Source organism: Equus quagga, chromosome 10 (assembly GCF_021613505.1).
Source record: "Equus quagga isolate Etosha38 chromosome 10, UCLA_HA_Equagga_1.0, whole genome shotgun sequence".
Classification (NCBI taxonomy): domain Eukaryota; kingdom Metazoa; phylum Chordata; class Mammalia; order Perissodactyla; family Equidae; genus Equus; species Equus quagga.
This window is the reverse complement of record NC_060276.1, coordinates 69,604,453-69,622,328: the sequence shown is the minus strand read 5'-3', so window position 1 is coordinate 69,622,328 and position 17,876 is coordinate 69,604,453. Positions and strand designations below refer to the sequence as shown.

General features: G+C 39.6%; 1 protein-coding gene across 4 annotated transcripts in view; it reads left to right on the top strand.

The window, feature by feature from the left end:
• The first annotated feature begins 94 nt into the window (after window positions 1-94).
• KIF4A (kinesin family member 4A) overlaps window positions 95-17,876 on the top strand; it is a 123,517-nt gene continuing 105,735 nt past the window's right edge. For all 4 annotated transcript variants that reach the window (XR_006890378.1, XM_046673903.1, XM_046673905.1 and 1 more), the window contains exons 1-7: window positions 95-163; window positions 536-676; window positions 790-904; window positions 4,156-4,346; window positions 6,259-6,351; window positions 8,911-9,077; window positions 9,301-9,395. Coding sequence is in view for 3 of the 4 variants with exons in the window: in XM_046673903.1 (XP_046529859.1) it covers window positions 557-676; window positions 790-904; window positions 4,156-4,346; window positions 6,259-6,351; window positions 8,911-9,077; window positions 9,301-9,395 (781 nt within the window). In the remaining variant the exon portion in view is untranslated. The remainder of the gene's footprint in view (window positions 164-535; window positions 677-789; window positions 905-4,155; window positions 4,347-6,258; window positions 6,352-8,910; window positions 9,078-9,300; window positions 9,396-17,876) is intronic.

Sequence of the window (17,876 nt, the reverse complement as noted above, 5' to 3'; positions counted from 1 at the left end):
CCTCTAGCCAACGCGCCGTCCTGCGCGCGCGGACGTGCGTGCTCCTCCCGCAGGCTGTCTGCACTCCGATTGGCTGGCGCCTCCAAGACCGATTTGAAACTTGGCGGTTAAAGCTCCTGTTGGAACAGGGCGGCAGGAGACAAGGGAAGGGACACTCAGTTTGGTGAGTTAAGGGAGCACACCTTAGCTCAGGATCTGCCTTTCCCGGTACGCTGGAGCTTTGGTTCTTTGTCGTCGTCTCCGCTGGGGGTTTTCCTTTCCACTTGAGACGCCACTTCGCTCTCTTCAGTGTGTCGGGCTGATGGGCAGTCCTGTCGTGGCCAGGTCTGCGGGAGAGGGTCTCTCCTGAGGAAGCGATCTCGCTGGGGGGAGGAGGCTGCCACCGCTGCCGCTGAGTTCCGTAACCCACCCCACCCTCTGAGGAGGGCCGGAATTGAGGGAGGACGCCCTCCCACCCTGCCGACCTATCAAGGTTCATCAGCAAGCATCTTTTATTTATTTATTTATTTATTTATTTATATGTTTATTTCTGCAGAGACGGTGTTGAGATAGGATCATGAAGGAAGAAGTGAAGGGAATTCCTGTAAGAGTGGCACTGCGATGTCGCCCTCTCGTCCCTAAAGAGATTAGCGAGGGCTGCCAGATGTGCCTTTCCTTCGTTCCCGGGGAACCTCAGGTGCGTGCGTAGCAGGGTCCAGGGCCTGCCTCTGAACAGCTGGGGCCAAATGGCAGTGAGGGGCGTGGTTTAGCCTTTCATTGTCCTTACTTCTTGTCCCTTGCCTTCTCTAGGTGGTGGTTGGTACTGATAAATCCTTTACCTACGATTTTGTGTTTGACCCCTCCACTGAACAGGAAGAAGTCTTCAATACAGCAGTAGTGCCACTCATTAAAGGCATATTTAAAGGTAAGACTTTAATTCTTGAAACTGTTCTTGGGCATATGCTATGTGTCAGGCACTGTGCTTGCGTGCTGCAAATGCAGGAATGGATGAAACATGAGTTCTGCCTTCAAAAAGCCCAGAGCCTAGGAACTAATACAGTATCATTTGTGAAAGTCGCTGTACCCTATACTGTTTTATACTGTATTTGCTTTCTTTGGTTCTGCTCATCTTTGACTTGTATATATTTTTGTTTGTTTTCCCTGGAACCTCATTAGAGTCTAAGCTCTTTGATGGGTGCTGATAATGATCAGTGTGCCAAGTAATTGAGACCCAGGCACTGCAAAGCCTGTTGAGGGATTCAGACATAAATAACATAGCTTCCTGGCCCTGGAGGAGTTCAAAGTCCAGGGGTAGGAGTGAAAGTAGATGATTACATACATAATTTTAAATACATGAAAAATTGTAAACTTTTTGCACCTATCTTTAAGAAGAAATATTTTAAAATTTGAAAATATAAAGTAGTCCTGCTATAGAAGTAGCACTGGTTTCATACAAAGTGGTTTGAAAATCAAAAGGATGACATCTCTGTTTGGGGGATTTGAGGTGAATTTCACACCATAGAGAACCTTTGAGATAGGTCTTGAATGATGAGTAGAGTCTTTTAGGTGAAGAAGATTTCCTAAATCCCCTGAATACTCTAGCCAGTTAATGATCTTTATTGCCAAAGCTAAGGCTTTAGTGTTGTTGGAGACCATAGCAGGGTTTTGAAGAAGGGAGCAGTGCCTTAGAGGTGTCTGGTTGTTCTAGGACAGTGGTTATTCAGGATTCAAAGCAGAGAGCTATTTAAAAGAAGTGGAACCATGGTGTACGAGTCTGTTAAAGTTGAAAGGGACATTTGTACATCATCTAGTCTCACTTTCCATCCAAAGAAAAATGCTTTCTAGCAATATCTCTAAGTGAACTTCTAGCATCTGTTTAAAATTTTTTTCTTTGACAGGGAACTCATTGACTCACAAGGTAGTCCTATTGATTGGTTTTTGGACAGCTCTAATTGTGTTAGCTTATAATGAGGTGAAATTTGCTTCCTGGTAATTTCTACCCAGTGTTAGTTCATCCCTCTAGACAAACAGAAGCCTTCTTCCAGGCAACAGCTATTCACATTTTTTTCCCCTTTTTTAATGACGTCATGGCTCAGGGAATGTTGAACACTTTGTTTCAAATTTTAAAAATATTAAAGCAATAATCTCAAACTTGTAGAAATGTGAGAACAGCATAAAGAACTTTTTTTTCCTAAACCATTTGAGATGAATTGTTGACCTGATGCCCCCTGAATACTTTAGTGTATATTTGCTACAAACAAGGACTTTCTCCTACGTAACTATAATACAACCATCAAAATCATGAAATTAGCATTGCTACATTACTACCATCTAGTCCTCAGACCTCATTTAAGTTTTACCAATTGTCACAATAATGTCCTTTATAGCAAAAGGATCTAGTTCAACATCACAAGTTGTATTTATTTGTACTTCCTCTGTGGTCTCTTTCATTCTAAAACTTCTTCAGTCATTTTTTGCCTTCCATGATCATGACACTTTTTAAGATCACAGGCCAGTTATTTTGTAAACTGTTTCTCAATTTTGCTTTGTCTGATGTTTATTTATGACTAGATTTGGGTTGTATGCCTTTAGCAGGAATATCATAGAGGTGGTGCTGTATCCTTCTCATTGAACCCTATCAGGCAACACACGATGTTGATTGGTTACGTTACTGCTGATCTTCATTCTGATCATTTGATTAAGCTGTTATCTGCCAGGCTTCTCTGCTTCTATAACTTCTATAAAGTTAGTCTTTTTCCTATTTATATATTTGGAAGACCATTATCTGTTTCTGTCTCTTTTCTAATTAATCACCACTCCTTTCCTTTAGCCATTCCTGAAGCAATATGGTTCCCAGATCCTTCATTATCTGGTCATCCTCCTCAGAATATACCTTCACAGCTTAGTAAGAGCACTATAGGTCTACTTTCATATTTTTAACTTGAGAAACAATGAAAATTAAATTATAGTCTTTAGAGGCAATATAAGGTAGAAAGTGATCTGATATGTATGTGTTAGGTTAACATTGCTCTCAGTTGCAAAGACAAAGCAAGTATTTTTTAGTCAGCTCAACAGCACCCTCTTGTACTCTGAGTTCCCAAGACCACAGAGCCCTGAGTATTTTATTAAAAGTATTGAAACTTAGTTTCCCCAGTTGTTACAATATGCACATATCTGTGGTATTGCAGAAGATTATGGAATGTTATTCTCTTGCTCCCTAGTCATATCAGGTGATACTAGCAATCTGTTACACTGAAAATCTCAATTTAACATCTTATGATCTTTGAGAATATCCAGGTTTTCGTTTAGACAAACAAGTTATTTTAAAAAGAAAAAAAAGCAAAGGATATATATCACATTGAATCATACTTAAATGATGACATCTCTATGAGAAGCCTGATAATATGGTCCAGATGCAGTCTGAGAGTTCAGATAGGGAAGGGATGCTTTCACTGACTGTACAAAGCAACTTTGTTGCCTTTTCAAATGAAGACTGTTAATCAAAGAAATACACACTGGAATCCCATCTATTTATGCAGCTTCTAAGACTTTCATTTAATTCCCGTAATTTAGAATTGCTCAAAGTAGAGAGAAAGTAGAATTATAAAGTTCTGAATGGCTTTTTTGACAGTGACTTGGCAGTCATACCTTTAAGATTTTTACTTCCCAGCTTTTTTTTTTTTAAAGACTGGCACCTGAGCTAACATCTGTTGCCAATCTTCTTTTTTTTTCCCCTTCTTCTCCCCAAAGACCCCCCAGTACATAGTTGTATATTCTAGTTGTGAGTGCCTCTGGTTGTGCTCTGTGGGATGCCGCCTCAGCGTGGCTTGATGAGCGGTGCCATGTCCACGCCTGGGATCTGAACCGGTGAAACCTGGGCTGTGAAGCAGAGCGCGCGAACTCAACAACTCGGCCACAGGGCCGACCCCCTACTTCCCAGCTTTTAAGGGCTATCAAGAAGGGCACACGTTCTGGGGTTGGTATTTTTCTTCTTTGCTTATTTAGAGTAGCAAAAAGTCATAGCACCCATATAACTTTTCTCTGTTATTCCTAAGAGACCCTTGTCTTAAGAGAGCAGTCTCAGTTTTGTTACAAGTAATTGCTGAAGAAAATGGAGTATATTGATTGGATGAAAATATTTCAGCACCACTATGCATGTGACTTCTGTTTTGCCAGGATACAATGCAACTGTCCTGGCCTATGGGCAGACTGGCTCTGGAAAAACCTATTCAATGGGAGGTACATACACTGCAGAGCAAGAGAATGAACCAACAGTTGGGGTCATTCCTAGGGTAATACAACTGCTCTTCAAAGAAATTGATAAAAGGAGCGACTTCGAATTTACTCTGAAAGTATCATACTTGGAGGTAAATGATTTATCTTTATTCTGAATTCAAATTTATCTTTGGGTAGAAAAATAAATCCAAATCAGGTTTTTCCTGGTATGACTCAAATTAGTAAATTGCATTTTTTGTAAATTACATTTTAATAAATTAGTAGAGAAAACTTACTGGCTCGGTTGGATTTGGCTGCTATCCAGTTCTTTCCTTGTTGTCAGACTAGTCTGTTTAATCTGATGGGGGAGTGGGTATTACCATATAACAAAGATGATAGGAATTCTTAAGTTCCAATTTGGCCTCTGTTATTGATTCCCTATAGAGTCTGTAGAAAAATATTTCATTTCCCTTCAGTGTTTTGAGGCTAAGTGATAATGCTGCTACTTCATGAAGAATGTTATAAAAATTGAGTGAAGTACTGAGCTGTGTAAGTGATGATAGTGTGTGTTTATTCAACAGATATTTATTGAGTACCTACTATGTTATAGGCTCTGTTGTAGGTACTTGGGATATATCAGTGAACAAAACATGAAAATCCTTATCCTTGTGGGTGTTTTCATTCTGGTGTGTATCAGTATACAAGTAGATTGACCAGTTATATCTAACCTCAGGACACCAAAAACATGTGTTTAGGGAAATTATGCTTCTGGGAAACTAGCTGGTTGGTTCCATAGCAGTGAAAAGATGTCTTATCTTTAAGGAGCAATAATTAAACTTATTTTATTTAAGCATGCAGGGGCCGACCCGGTGGCACAGCGGTTAAGTGTGCATGTTTGGCTTTGGCGGCACGGGGTTTGCCGGTTCGGATCCCGGGTGCAGACATGGCACCACTTTGCTAAACCATGTTGTGGTAGGCGTCCCACATATAAAGTAGAGAAAAATGGGCACAGATGTTAGCTCAGGGCCAGTCTTCCTCAGCAAAAAGAGGAGGATTGGCAGTAGTTAGCTCAGGGCTAATCTTCCTCAAAAAAAAAAATTTAAGCAGGCAATTATAAATTGTATGTGAATACTTCATCCTGAAGTTGAATCTTAATATGTTAATAGATATAAGACGTGTAGAGTTGGAAGATGGGGAGTTAAACATTATTAAGATTAGCCTTCTTGACTCTCTTGATTAACCCAGTTGTGGCCAAGGTAATTAAATGTAAAAATAACTTAGGAACCTGGTATGTTAAATAGTAGCAACAGCAATAATAGCAGACACATATGGTGCTTACTATGTGCTAAACACTGTTCTAAGTAGTTAAAGTTCTGGTTGTTGTTGAAATATTGGTTGCATTTCTCCCTTTGCTTCCCTCTTCCGCCCTCCACTAAAGACCTGTTACTTATATTTTAACAAAATCATTGAGGATGACGCTTTTTTTTTTTTTTTAAAGATTGGCACCTGTGCTAACATCTGTTGCCAGTCTTTCTTTTCTCTTCTCCCCAAAGCCCCCTGGCACATAGTTGTATATTCTACTAGTTGTGAGTGCCTTGGTTGTGCCATATGGGATGCCACCTCGGCATGACCTGACGAGCGGTACCATGTCCGTGCCCAGGATCCCAACGGCTGAAACCCTGGGCCACCGAAGCAGAGCGCGCAAACTTAACCACTCGGCCACAGGGCAGGCCCCAGGGTGATGCTCTTATGACACCATTAAAGAACTGAATTTGGGCACCCGTGTAACTTTCTGTTGTGTCTGCTATTCCTAAGAGACTCTGTTTTAAGAGAGCAGTCTCGATTTTGTTACAAGTAATGTGTGAATTCATTCTTGTAAATATCAGGTGATTACATGTAGGGTTACAGTCATTTTCTTAATTATAAAAGTAATATGTTTGTTGTAAAATAAATACTTTAATATGGAAAGTCACAAAAAATTTTTAAAATCACCTAGGATCTCATCACCTCACAATTACCACCGTTAACATCTTGTTTTTACCATTTTCTTTTCAACAATTCCAGATTTACAATGAAGAAATCTTGGATCTTCTTTGCCCATCTCGTGAGAAAGCCTCTCAAATAAATATACGGGAGGATCCTAAGGAAGGCATTAAGGTGTGTTTGTCTCTCATTTGATGTTATTAAAAAATGCTGGCCACTACTAAAGTTCACATCCCTTTTATTTGCCACTGTGGTTTTAAATGACTACTAACATCTCAGTCTTTCCCATTTTGTGAGGTCTTAATTCTCTTTGTTAATCTAGAATTCCTAGATGGGAGCCCTTGTGGGGAAGGAAGTACAGAGTTCTAAGACTAGGCTGTCCAGGATAGTAGCCACTAACCACAAATGGCTATTTAAACTTGAATGAACTGAAATTGAGTAAAATTTAAAATAAGTCCCTCAGTCACACCAGCCACACATCAAGTGCTCAATAGCTACATGTGGCTAGTGGCTACTGTATATGGACAGCATAGATATAGAATATATCCATGGTCATAGAAAATTCTGTTGGACAGCACTGTGATGGACATTGTGCTAGACTGTGGGATGATGTTTAAAAAGTAAAATAATATGAACATTTTTAAATTCATAAATACTGTAGGAAGAAGAAATCGTTTATTTGAAAGGCTTCTGTCACATGATACAGGTACAGGATGAGGAGCTATAGCTGAACTGAAAGTTTGAGGCCAGGTTGGGAGACTTTTATATGGCATTGGGTCAAATCCAGGAGCCAGTGTTGAAAACAAGCAGAGCTTGAGTATTCAGGAGTGGGAGATCCAAGGCTAGAAGTGGATGAGAATACGTAGTACAGACTTAGGAAAATGTGGTAAAATAATGTCTTACCCATCTTCCTCTCCTTCCTCTCTTCCCTGCAAGGAAAAGTTGAAGGTTTAGGGTACAGGTGCCTGAGGGGCAGGTGTCTGTGCTTCTCAATTTTTTTTTCCTTCTGAGTTGTTAAGTCATTAGCCAGGTACTAAAACAAGGCTTGAGGGATCAGAGCTATTTTGAAAACCTGATAGGCTTAGAATACAGGAAGGCAGTTTGGATGGTGGGGATAATACACCTAGGCAAAATGCATGCTGTCCCCAGAAAGAATGTTGGTGCTGAACCAGCTCTTGACCAGCTTCCAAGATCTTTTATATGCCCCATGCCAAGGCAGGAATAAAATCCCAAGCATTATTTGAGGTGAAATTTGCAATACAAAGAAGTGTGAGTTTCTGACTCAAATTGAGCTGGGTAAAAACAAGTTTGTAAACACTGTTCAGATGGGATGAGTGGAATCTAAGTAAGTAGAGAAAAGAAGTAAGAGCATTCTGGTAGTAAGGAATAGCTTAAGCAGGAAAGCAGAAAATATACTCCTGGGGGTAATAAGACTACACCAGTCTGTCTAGATTAGAGGGTATGGGTTGGGAAGTAAGAGGAGATATGTTTGGACCAGATTATGAAGCCATGCTAAAGAGCTTAGCTTCTATCCCTGTGAACAGTATATAAGCTATTTACTACTTACAAATGAAAGATTGCTGTGGCTACTGTTACCAAGTTTTTATCTTATGTGTATATTTTTCCAACTAAGTTAGCTCCTGGAGGTTAGGAGAATATCTTAAAATCTCTTTATATCCTTATTATCTAGCACGGGGCTTGGTAGTTTGGTGACATTTTAGGAAGCAGGATTTTATGAAGACTAAACAGAAATGGGTTGAAAAGGAGAAAGACTAGGATGAAGAAGGCCTATTGGGGAAACTTTGCCTTATTTTTCAGGCACGAAGTAATATGGGCTTAGACTAGGCAAGTAGATGTGGAAAGGAAAAGGAAGCAATGGATTCAAAAGAAGAATGACTAGGAGTCGGTGTTAGATGAGATATGGAGGAATGGAAGGAACTGAAAGCAAATCTAAGGTTTTGAGAATAGAGATATTAATAGAAATGAAGAAGTAGTGAAGAGAATGAGTGTGGGTGGAAGGAAGATGATTTTGGTTTATAATTTATTGTTTTCAAAGCATAGGTAGCAGGCAATTAGAAATAAAGGACTAGAAATTTGGGCCACAGATGTAGATTTGGGAGCTATGGAGGAATAAAATCATAGCATATTGAGTCTACAAAGGACTTTGTAATCATCTAGTTCAGTCTCCAGAGGCTCCAAGAAATTTTAACTTGTACGAATTCTCTTGGTTAGAGATAGTACCGAGCCTAGGACCCTGTTTTCCTGGCTTCCTAATCCAGTGGAAACTGTACCGTGCCATTTCCTCTAGTGAAATGAGATATAAAATGAGTCAGAAGTATAGGGAGGAGCATAGGGTCACATGGAGGAGAAAGTAGCAAAGAGAAATACCATAGCTGTTTATGTTGCCCTTGCTGTCCTTGACGCCAAAGCTTACCTTCACGTGGGGCTCCCTGGAAGGCACCTCTCCATTGCTACCCTAAAATCTAGAGATCTTTTCTAGCTCCAATATTGGCTGGCGCCCTTGTTTTGGAAGTCCTTAGGGGAGATTGGAGACCTTGGTTTGCAGTGATCACAGAGTTTCTGGTTAAAATAGTCCCCATTACCACAACTCTTCTGTTTATTGACATTCTACTGGAACATCAAGGCATTATTGTTTTAAACCACCAATCCTTATGTTTCTGATGAAGTACTTGAAGTTGAATGATAAGGGAATTTTTTCTTTCTCTGAATTAGATTGTGGGACTCACTGAGAAGACTGTTTTAGTTGCCCTGGATACTGTTTCCTGTTTGGAGCAGGGCAACAACTCTCGGACTGTGGCCTCCACAGCTATGAACTCCCAGTCATCCCGATCTCATGCCATCTTTACAATCTCCATAGAGCAAAGAAAGAAAAGTGACAAGTAAGTTACAGTTTGAAGAGTCAAGCTTTTTAACATTAGTTCTACTAAAGTTGAATATTAGGTTGCTTGTTCAATTGATTTGACAAATCATCAGACCTAGTAACCAATGGAGCCCGTTTTGACTGACTCGAAAGAAAATGAGAGCCAGCAGGTCAGCTTTGATACTCAGCTACCCCCAAGCTTGTGTACCATTCTCATTTGTGTCTTCTTGTCATTCCCACAGGAATAGCAGTTTTCGCTCTAAGCTGCATCTTGTAGACCTTGCTGGATCAGAACGACAGAAGAAAACCAAGGCTGAAGGGGATCGTCTAAAAGAGGGTGAGAGTAATTAAAGCCACAGTTGTAGATAAAAACTTCTAATACCCTTATTGGTATTACTTGGTGTCTTGACTGGGATATTTCAGGTCATATTTTAACAGTAGCTGCAATTCACATTTGAGGCTGATTTCAGAAATAGTGAAAAATTGTTTCTTTCCCTTGCACTCATTTTCTAATTTAGGTATGAGATTTGGATCTGGCCCTTGGTTTGATTTCATCTGGTTCAGGCAAGTTTTAGTTTTAGTTTTGTTTTGTTTTACCCCCATTACTTATGATTAAAATCAATATCCTGATTCTGTCATCTCAAGTATTCACTGTCCTTCCCAGATGTTGTCACTTATAAACCTCATCAGCATGGTTTCCATATCTTCGTTTAAGTTGTTGGATATCAGTGAGGAAACTCCTAAGGCTAGAAGGACCCCACGGTGTATGCTATTAGAAACTTTCGTCTAGCATGATGGTGACCTAGTAATCTGCATGCTTTGGGAATGGTCTTTCAAGCAATTATTAATCTATCTAACAAGAATTAACAACCAGCTCTTGTTTCTCAACTTTGCACTTAAGGATCTCATAAAAGATTTTGTCAAATGGCTTACTGAAGTCCAGATATACTATGCCTACCATATTTCTCATAGCTACCAGCTTAGTAACGGTACAAAAAAGAAACAAGGATTAGCCTAAATTTACTTTTTCTCAGTGAATTCAAGCTGGCTTCTAGTGCTTATTCTTCCATTTCTAGGTTCTTGCAAGCCATCCCTGGAATGATCTAGAAGACTTATATCAAACTTACTGGTTTGCAATTCATGGAATTAACTTTTGCCTCTTTTTTTTGAAAATTGAAATTATATCTTCCCAGTCTTCTGGAACATCTTTCTCCACGGTTCCTCAAAGATCGTTGACATAGCTTCACTGTTCTCGTTTGAAGTTACTCTCAGTTCTCTCGGCTAGAATTCATCTGGTCCAAGATATTTGAACTCTTATTAAAGTAGTTGAGTCCTCATTTACTACCTCTTTGCTCATTTTGGCCTTCAGTTCCCTCTTAGGAACTGAGAAGGCAGAAGCAAAAATAGTAATTGAAGAATTTTCTCTCCTTGTCATTTATTATTAGTATACTGCTGGCACAAGGCAGAGACCTATTTCTTCATTCAGCTTTTTGTTCTGAATGTATTTAAAAGTGCCCTTTTTGGTCTATGTTTGTACTTTTAGATTTAGCCCTCTTAATACTATTTTTAAAGGTTCTTATGCCTCTTATCTTTTTTTAGGTGTGCAGTTCTGAGGGTTTTTTTTTAACAGCTTTATTGAGACATAATTCACATACCATAGAATTCACCCATTTAAACTGCACTTCAGTGGATTTTAGTATATTCACAGAGTTGTGCAACCATCACTACAATCTAATTTTAGAACATTTTCATCACCCCCTCCCCCACCAAAAAGAAACTCCATACCCATTAGCAGTCACTCCCCATTCCCACCCCCTTCTCTAGCCCTAGGCAACCACTAACCTATATTTCATATAAATGTAATCATGCAATATGCGGTCTTTTGTGACTGGCTTCTTTTACTTAACATAATGTTTTCAAGGTTCATCCATGTTGTTGCTTGTATCAGTACTTCATTCCTTTTTATTGCCAAAGAATATTCTATTACATGAATATATTAAGTTTTTATTCATCCACTGATGGACATTTGAGTTGTTTCCACTTTCGGTTATTATGAATAACGCTGCTATGAGCATTGATGTACAAGTTTTCATGTGGATGTATGTTTTCATTTCTCTTGGGTATATGCCGAAGAGTAGAATTGCTGGGTCATATGGTAACTTTATGTTTAACTTTTTTTTTTTTAATATTTTTTTTTATGTTTAACTTTTGAAGAGCTGCCAGACTTTTTCACAGCATGTGTACCATTTTACCTTCTTACCAGAAATATATAATGATTCTAATTTCTCCATATTTTTACTTTAATTATGTCTTTAATTATAGCCATCCTAGTGGGTGTGAAGTGGTATCGCATTGTGGTTTTGGTTTGCATTTCCCTAATGATTAATGATGTTGAACATTGTTTCATGTGTGTATTGACAATTTGTATATCTTCTTTGCAAAACTGCCCATTCAGATCCTTTGCTCATGTTTTGATTGGGTTATTTATCGTTTTATTGTTGAGTTGTGTGTGTCATTTATATATTCTGGATACTAGCCCCTGTCAGATATATGCTTTGCAATTTTCCTCCGATTCTTTGTTATTTTTTCACTTTATTATGGCGTCCTTTGAAGCACACATTTTTAAAATTTCGGTGAAGTCCATTCATCCATATTTTCTCTTGTTGCTTGGGCGTTTGGTGTCATATCTAAAAACCTTGCCTAATCTCAGGTCACAAAGATATAAGCCTCTGTTTTCTTCTAAGAGTTTTATAGTTTTAGGTGTTACATTTAGGTCTTTGATTAATTGGGTTTTTTTTAATTAATGTTATGATAGATTACAACCTTGTGAGATTTCAGTTGTACATTATTGTTAGTCATGTTGTGGGTACACCACTTCCCCCTTTGTGCCCTCCCCCCACCCCCCCTTTTCCCTGGTAACCACCGATCAGATCTCTTTGTCAATATATTAACTTCCACCTATGAGTGGAGTCATATAGAGTTCGTCTTTCTCTGACTGGCTTATTTCGCTTAACATAATACCCTCGAGGTCCATCCACGTTGCTGCGAATGGGCCAATTTTGTCTTTTTTTATGGCTGAGTAGTATTCCATTGTGTATATATACCATATCTTCTTTATCCAATCATCAGTTTCTGGGCATGTAGGTTGGTTCCACGTCTTGGCTATTGTAAATAATGCTGCGATGAACATAGGGGTGCAAGGGACTCTTGGGATTTCTGATTTCAGGTTCTTAGGATAGATACCCAGTAATGGGATGGCTGGGTCATAGGGTATTTCTATTTTTAACTTTTTGAGAAATCTCCATACTGTTTTCCATAGTGGCTGTACCAGTTTGCATTCCCACCAACAGTGTATGAGGGTTCCTTTTTCTCCACAACCTCTCCAACATTTGTTGCTCTTGGTTTTGGATGTTTTTGCCAATCTAATGGGTGTGAGGTGATATCTTAGTGTAGTTTTGATTTGCATTTCCCTGATGATTAGCGATGATGAACATCTTTTCATGTGTCTATTGGCCATATTCATATCTTCTTTTGAGAAATGTCTGTTCATGTCCCCTGCCCATTTTTTGATCGGGTTGTTTGTTTTTTTGTTGTTAAGCCGTGTGAGTTCTTTGTATATTATGGAGATTAACCCTTTGTTGGATAAATAACTTGTAAATATTTTTTCCCAATTAGTGAGCTGTTTTTTTGTTTCAATCCTGTTTTCCCTTGCCTTAAAAAAGCTCTTTAGTCTGAGGAAGTCCCATTTGTTTATTCTTTCTATTGTTTCCCTCAACTGAGGAGTTATAGTGTCCGAAAAGATTCTTTTGAAATTGATGTCAAAGAGTGTACTGCCTATATTCTCTTCCAGAAGACTTATTGTTTCAGGCCTAATCTTTAGGTCTTTGATCCATTTTGAGTGTATTTTGGTGTGTGGTGAAAAAGAATGGTCAATTTTCAATCTTTGCATGTGGCTGTCCAGTTTTCCCAGCACCATTTGTTGAAGAGACTTTCGTTTCTCCATTGTAGGCCCTCTGCTCCTTTGTCAAAGATTAGCTGTCCATAGATGTGTGGTTTTATCTCTGGTCTTTCAATTCTGTTCCATTGATCTGTGGACCTGTTTTTGTACCAGTACCATGCTGTTTTGATCACTGTAGCTTTGTAGTATGTTTTGAAATTGGGGATTGTGATTCCGCCAGCTTTGTTTTTCTTGCTCAGGATTGCTTTAGCAATTCGCGGTCTTTTGTTGCCCCATCTGAATTTTAGGATTCTTTGTTCAATTTCTGTGAAGAATGTTCTTGGGATTCTGATTGGGATAGCATTGAATCTGTAGATTGCTTTAGGTAGTATGAACATTTTAACTATGTTTATTCTTCCAATCCATGTGCATGGAATGTCTTTCCATCTCTTTATGTCGTCGTCAATTTCTTTCAAGAAAGTCTTGTAGTTTTCATTGTATAGATCCTTCACTTCCTTGGTTAAGTTTATCCCAAGGTATTTTATTCTTTTCGTTGTGATTGTGAATGGGATTGAGTTCTTGAGTTCTTTTTCTGTTAGTTCATTGTTAGTGTATAGAAATGCTACTGATTTATGTATGTTGATTTTATACCCTGCTACTTTGCTGTAGTTGTTGATTATTTCTAATAGTTCTTCTATGGATTCTTTGGGGTTTTCTATATATAAGATCATGTCGTCTGCAAACAGCGAGAGTTTTACTTCTTCATTACCTATTTGGATTCCTTTTATTTCTTTTTCCTGCCGAATTGCTCTGGCCAGCACCTCCAGTACTATGTTGAATAGGAGTGGTGAAAGTGGGCACCCTTGTCTTGTTCCTGCCCTCAGAGGGATGGCTTTCAGTTTTTGTCCGTTGAGTATGATGTTGGCTGTGGGTCTGTCATATATAGCCTTTATTATGTTGAGGTACTTTCCTTCTATACCCATTTTATTGAGGGTTTTTATCATAAATGGTTGTTGGATCTTGTTGAATGCTTTCTCTGCATCTATTGAGATGATCATGTGGTTTTTGTTTTTCATTTTGTTGATGTAGTGTATCACGTTGATTGACTTGCGGATGTTGAACCATCCCTGTGTCCCTGGTATAAATCCCACTTGATCATGGTTTATAATCTTTTTGATGTATTGCTGTATTGGGTTTGCCAGAATTTTGTTGAGGATTTTTGCATCTATGTTCATCAGTGATATCGGCCTGTAGTTCTCCTTCTTTGTGTTGTCCTTGTCAGGTTTGGGGATCAGAGTAATGTTGGCTTCATAGAATGTGTTAGGGAGTACTCCATCTTCCTCAATTTTCTGGAATAGTTTGAGGAGAATAGGTATTAAGTCTTCTTTGAATGTTTGGTAGAATTCTCCAGAGAAGCCATCTGGTCCTGGACTCTTATTTTTGGGGAGGTTTTTGATTACCGTTTCTATTTCCTTACTTGTGATTGGCCTATTCAGATTCTCCATTTATTCCTGATTCAGTTTGGGGAGGTTGTAGGAGTCTAGGAATTTGTCCATTTCTTCCAGGTTGTTCAATTTGTTGGCATATAGTTTTTCATAGTATTCTCTTATGATCCCTTGTATTTCATTGGTATCTGTTGTGATTTCTCCTCTCTCATTCCTAATTTTATTTATTTGCGATTTCTCTCTTCTTTTCTTGGTGAGTCTGGCTAAAGGTTTGTCAATTTTGTTAATTTTTTCGAAGAACCAACTCTTTGTTTCATTGATCCTTTCTATTGCCTTTTTTGTTTCAATATCATTTATTTCTGCTCTTATTTTTATTATTTCCCTCCTACTGACTCTGGGCTTTGTTTGTTCTTTTTCTAGTTCTGTTAGGTGTTGTTTGAGGTTGCTTATGTGAGCTTTTTCTTGTTTAGTGAGGTGAGCCTGTATTGTGATGAATTTCCCTCTTAGGACTGCTTTTGCTGCATCCCAAATGATTTGGTATGTCGTGTTCTCATTTTCATTTGTCTCCAGATAATATTTGATTTCTTCTTTAATTTCTTCAATGATCCATTGTTTGTTCAGAAGCGTGTTTAGTCTCCACATTTTTGCACCTTTCTCTGCTTTTTTCTTGTAGTTGATTTCTAGTTTCATAGCATTATGATCAGAAAAGATGCTTGATATTATTTCAACTCTCTTGTATTTATTGATGTTTGCTTTGTTTCCCAAAATATGGTCAATCCTTGAGAATGTTCCATGTGCACTTGAGAAGAATGTGTAACCTGCTGTTTTTGGATGAAGTGTTCTATATATATTAAGTCCATCTAGTCTAATTTTTCATTTAATTCTATTATTTCCTTGTTGATTTTCTGTCTGGATGTTCTGTTCATTGGTGTTAATGGTGTGTTGAGGTCCCCTACTATTATTGTATTGTTGTTGATGTCTTCTTTTAGTTCTATTAAGAGTTGCTTTACAAATTTTGGTGCTCCTGTGTTGGGTGCGTATATATTTATAAGTGTTATGTCTTCTTGGTGGAGAGTCCCTTTTATCATTATATACTGTCCCTCTTTGTCTTTCTTTATCTGTTTTGCTTTGAAGTCTACCTTGTCTGATATTAGTATAGCGACACCTGCTTTCTTTTGTTCATTATTAGCTTGGAGTATTGTTCTCCATCCCTTCACTCTGAGTCTGTGTTTGTCTTTGGGTCTGAGATGTGTTTCCTGGAGGCAGCATATTGTTGGGTCTTGTTCTTTGATCCATCCTGTCACTCTGTGTCTTTTGATTGGGGAGTTCAATCCATTTACATTTAGAGTGATTATTGAGATGTGGGGGCCTACCACTACCATTTTATGTCTTGTTTTCCGGTTTTCTTCAATTTCCTTTGTTTCTCGTCCCATGGTTTAATCTGTTCTGATGAAGAGCTGCTACTCTCTGTTGTCCTTCTACTTATCTCCTCTGCTCTTGGTTTTGTAGCCCCTTTCCTTTTTTTGATTTTTCAGGAATGAGGGTTTTCCTGAGGATTTCCTGAAGAGGAGGTTTTGTGGCAATGAACTCCCTTAATTTTTGTTTATCTGGGAAAGTTTTTATTTCTCCATCGTATTTGAAGGATATTTTCGCTGGGTAGAGAATTCTCGGCTGTAGGTTTTTGTCCTTCAGATTTTTGAATATATCATTCCACTCTCTTGTAGCCTGCAAAGTTTCTTCTGAGAAATCTGCTGATAGCCTGATGGGGGTTCCTTTGTAGGTTAGTTTCTTTTGCCTGGCTGTCCTTAGTATTTTCTCCTTGTTGTTGACTTTTGCTAGCTTCAGTACTATATGCCATGGGGTTGGTCTTCTTGCGTTGATAAAGTTTGGAGATCTGTTGGCTTCTGTCACCTGAAGATCCATCTCTCTCACCAGATTTGGGAAGTTCTCAGCCATTATTTCTTTGAATAGGCTTTCTGCCCCTTTCTCCTTCTCTTCTCCCTCTGGTATACCTATAATCCTTACGTTGCATCTCCTAATTGTGTCTGATAATTCTCAGAGAGTTTCTTCATTTCTTTTTAGTCTTACTTCTCTCTCCTCCTCTGCCTGCAGCATTTCTATATTCCCATCTTCCAAATTGCTAATTCTTTCCTCCATATTATTGGCCCTACTGTTCAGTGCATCTAGATTTTTCTGAATCTCCTCTATTGTGTTCTTCATTTCCAGTATTTCTGTTTGGTTCTTCTTTATCCTATCAAACTCTTTTGTGACATAGCTCCTGAACTCGTTGAATTGTCTATCTGAATTCTCTCTTAACTCATTGAGTATTTTAATGATGGCTGTTTTGAAGTCATCGTCACTTAGGTTATATATCTCATTTTTCTTTGGGATTGTTTTCTGTGTATTTGTTATTTTCCTTCTGTTCTGGAGATTTAATGTATTTTTTCATATTGCTTGATGTTGTAGATTTGTGCCTCTGCATAGAGATAGAGTTTAGTTGCTCCTTCCACTTGTTTCTGCTGGTGTGGTGGGGGAGCAGCTGTTTATACTGCACCAACCAGGAACCCTATCTGCAGTTGCTAACTGGGCCTGGGCCCCTCCTCGTAGCCACAGTGGTCCTTTGGATTCCCTCTTCTGCCGTGGGGGCCATCACAGGGGGGCTTCAGGCTGCTGGTGCCTACTGTTGCAGCCCACCTAGACGTGCTGCCTCCTTGGGGTCTGTAACGGTGTTATGGGCTTTTCCAGCTGCCAGGGATAGGATCACTTATATTTGCCGCTCCGTCACTGTTGGCACCCACAAAATCTCACTTGTCCACTATGGGTCACAGCAGAGCTATTGGCATCTTCTACAGTCTGTGGTTAGCTCACCTAGCTATGCTACTTTTGTCCCGGGGTCTTCCAGCCTTGTGGCTGCCGGATGGGTGCTCTCTACTAGTGCTTTGCAGAGGCTTTCCCTGAGGCTGCTGTGAGCCTGTAGGGTTTCCCCCTAGGCTATGGAGCTGGGTCGCTGGAATTCCACCCAGCCCCAGTCCTGTTCCCCAGGAACTCGGGGAGCCCTTTGCCCTGTCTGGAGGATAGGCGGAGATCCTGATTTCAGTGGTAGCTGGTCAGCTGCTGCCCTGCCTGATATTCTCCTCTCTGGGACCCTCCCGGTGTTGTGGATGCTAGGCGTAGCCCCTCCGCTAATAACAGACAGAGAGTATTGTCTGCTGCCCAGGCGGAACTCTGGAGCTTCCCCTCCGGGCCACAGAGCCGGCCTCTGGAGCTCCCCCCAGCCCCAGTCCTCTCCGAGATCTCCGGCAATCCCTTGCCCCACGGGGCAGGCAACGGCAGCTGGGGGTCACCTTGCCCTCTGGGATTCTCTCTGGGACTTTCCCGGAGTTGTGAATGCTGGGCGTGGCCCCTCCGCTAATGGCAGACAGAGAGGTTGTCTGCT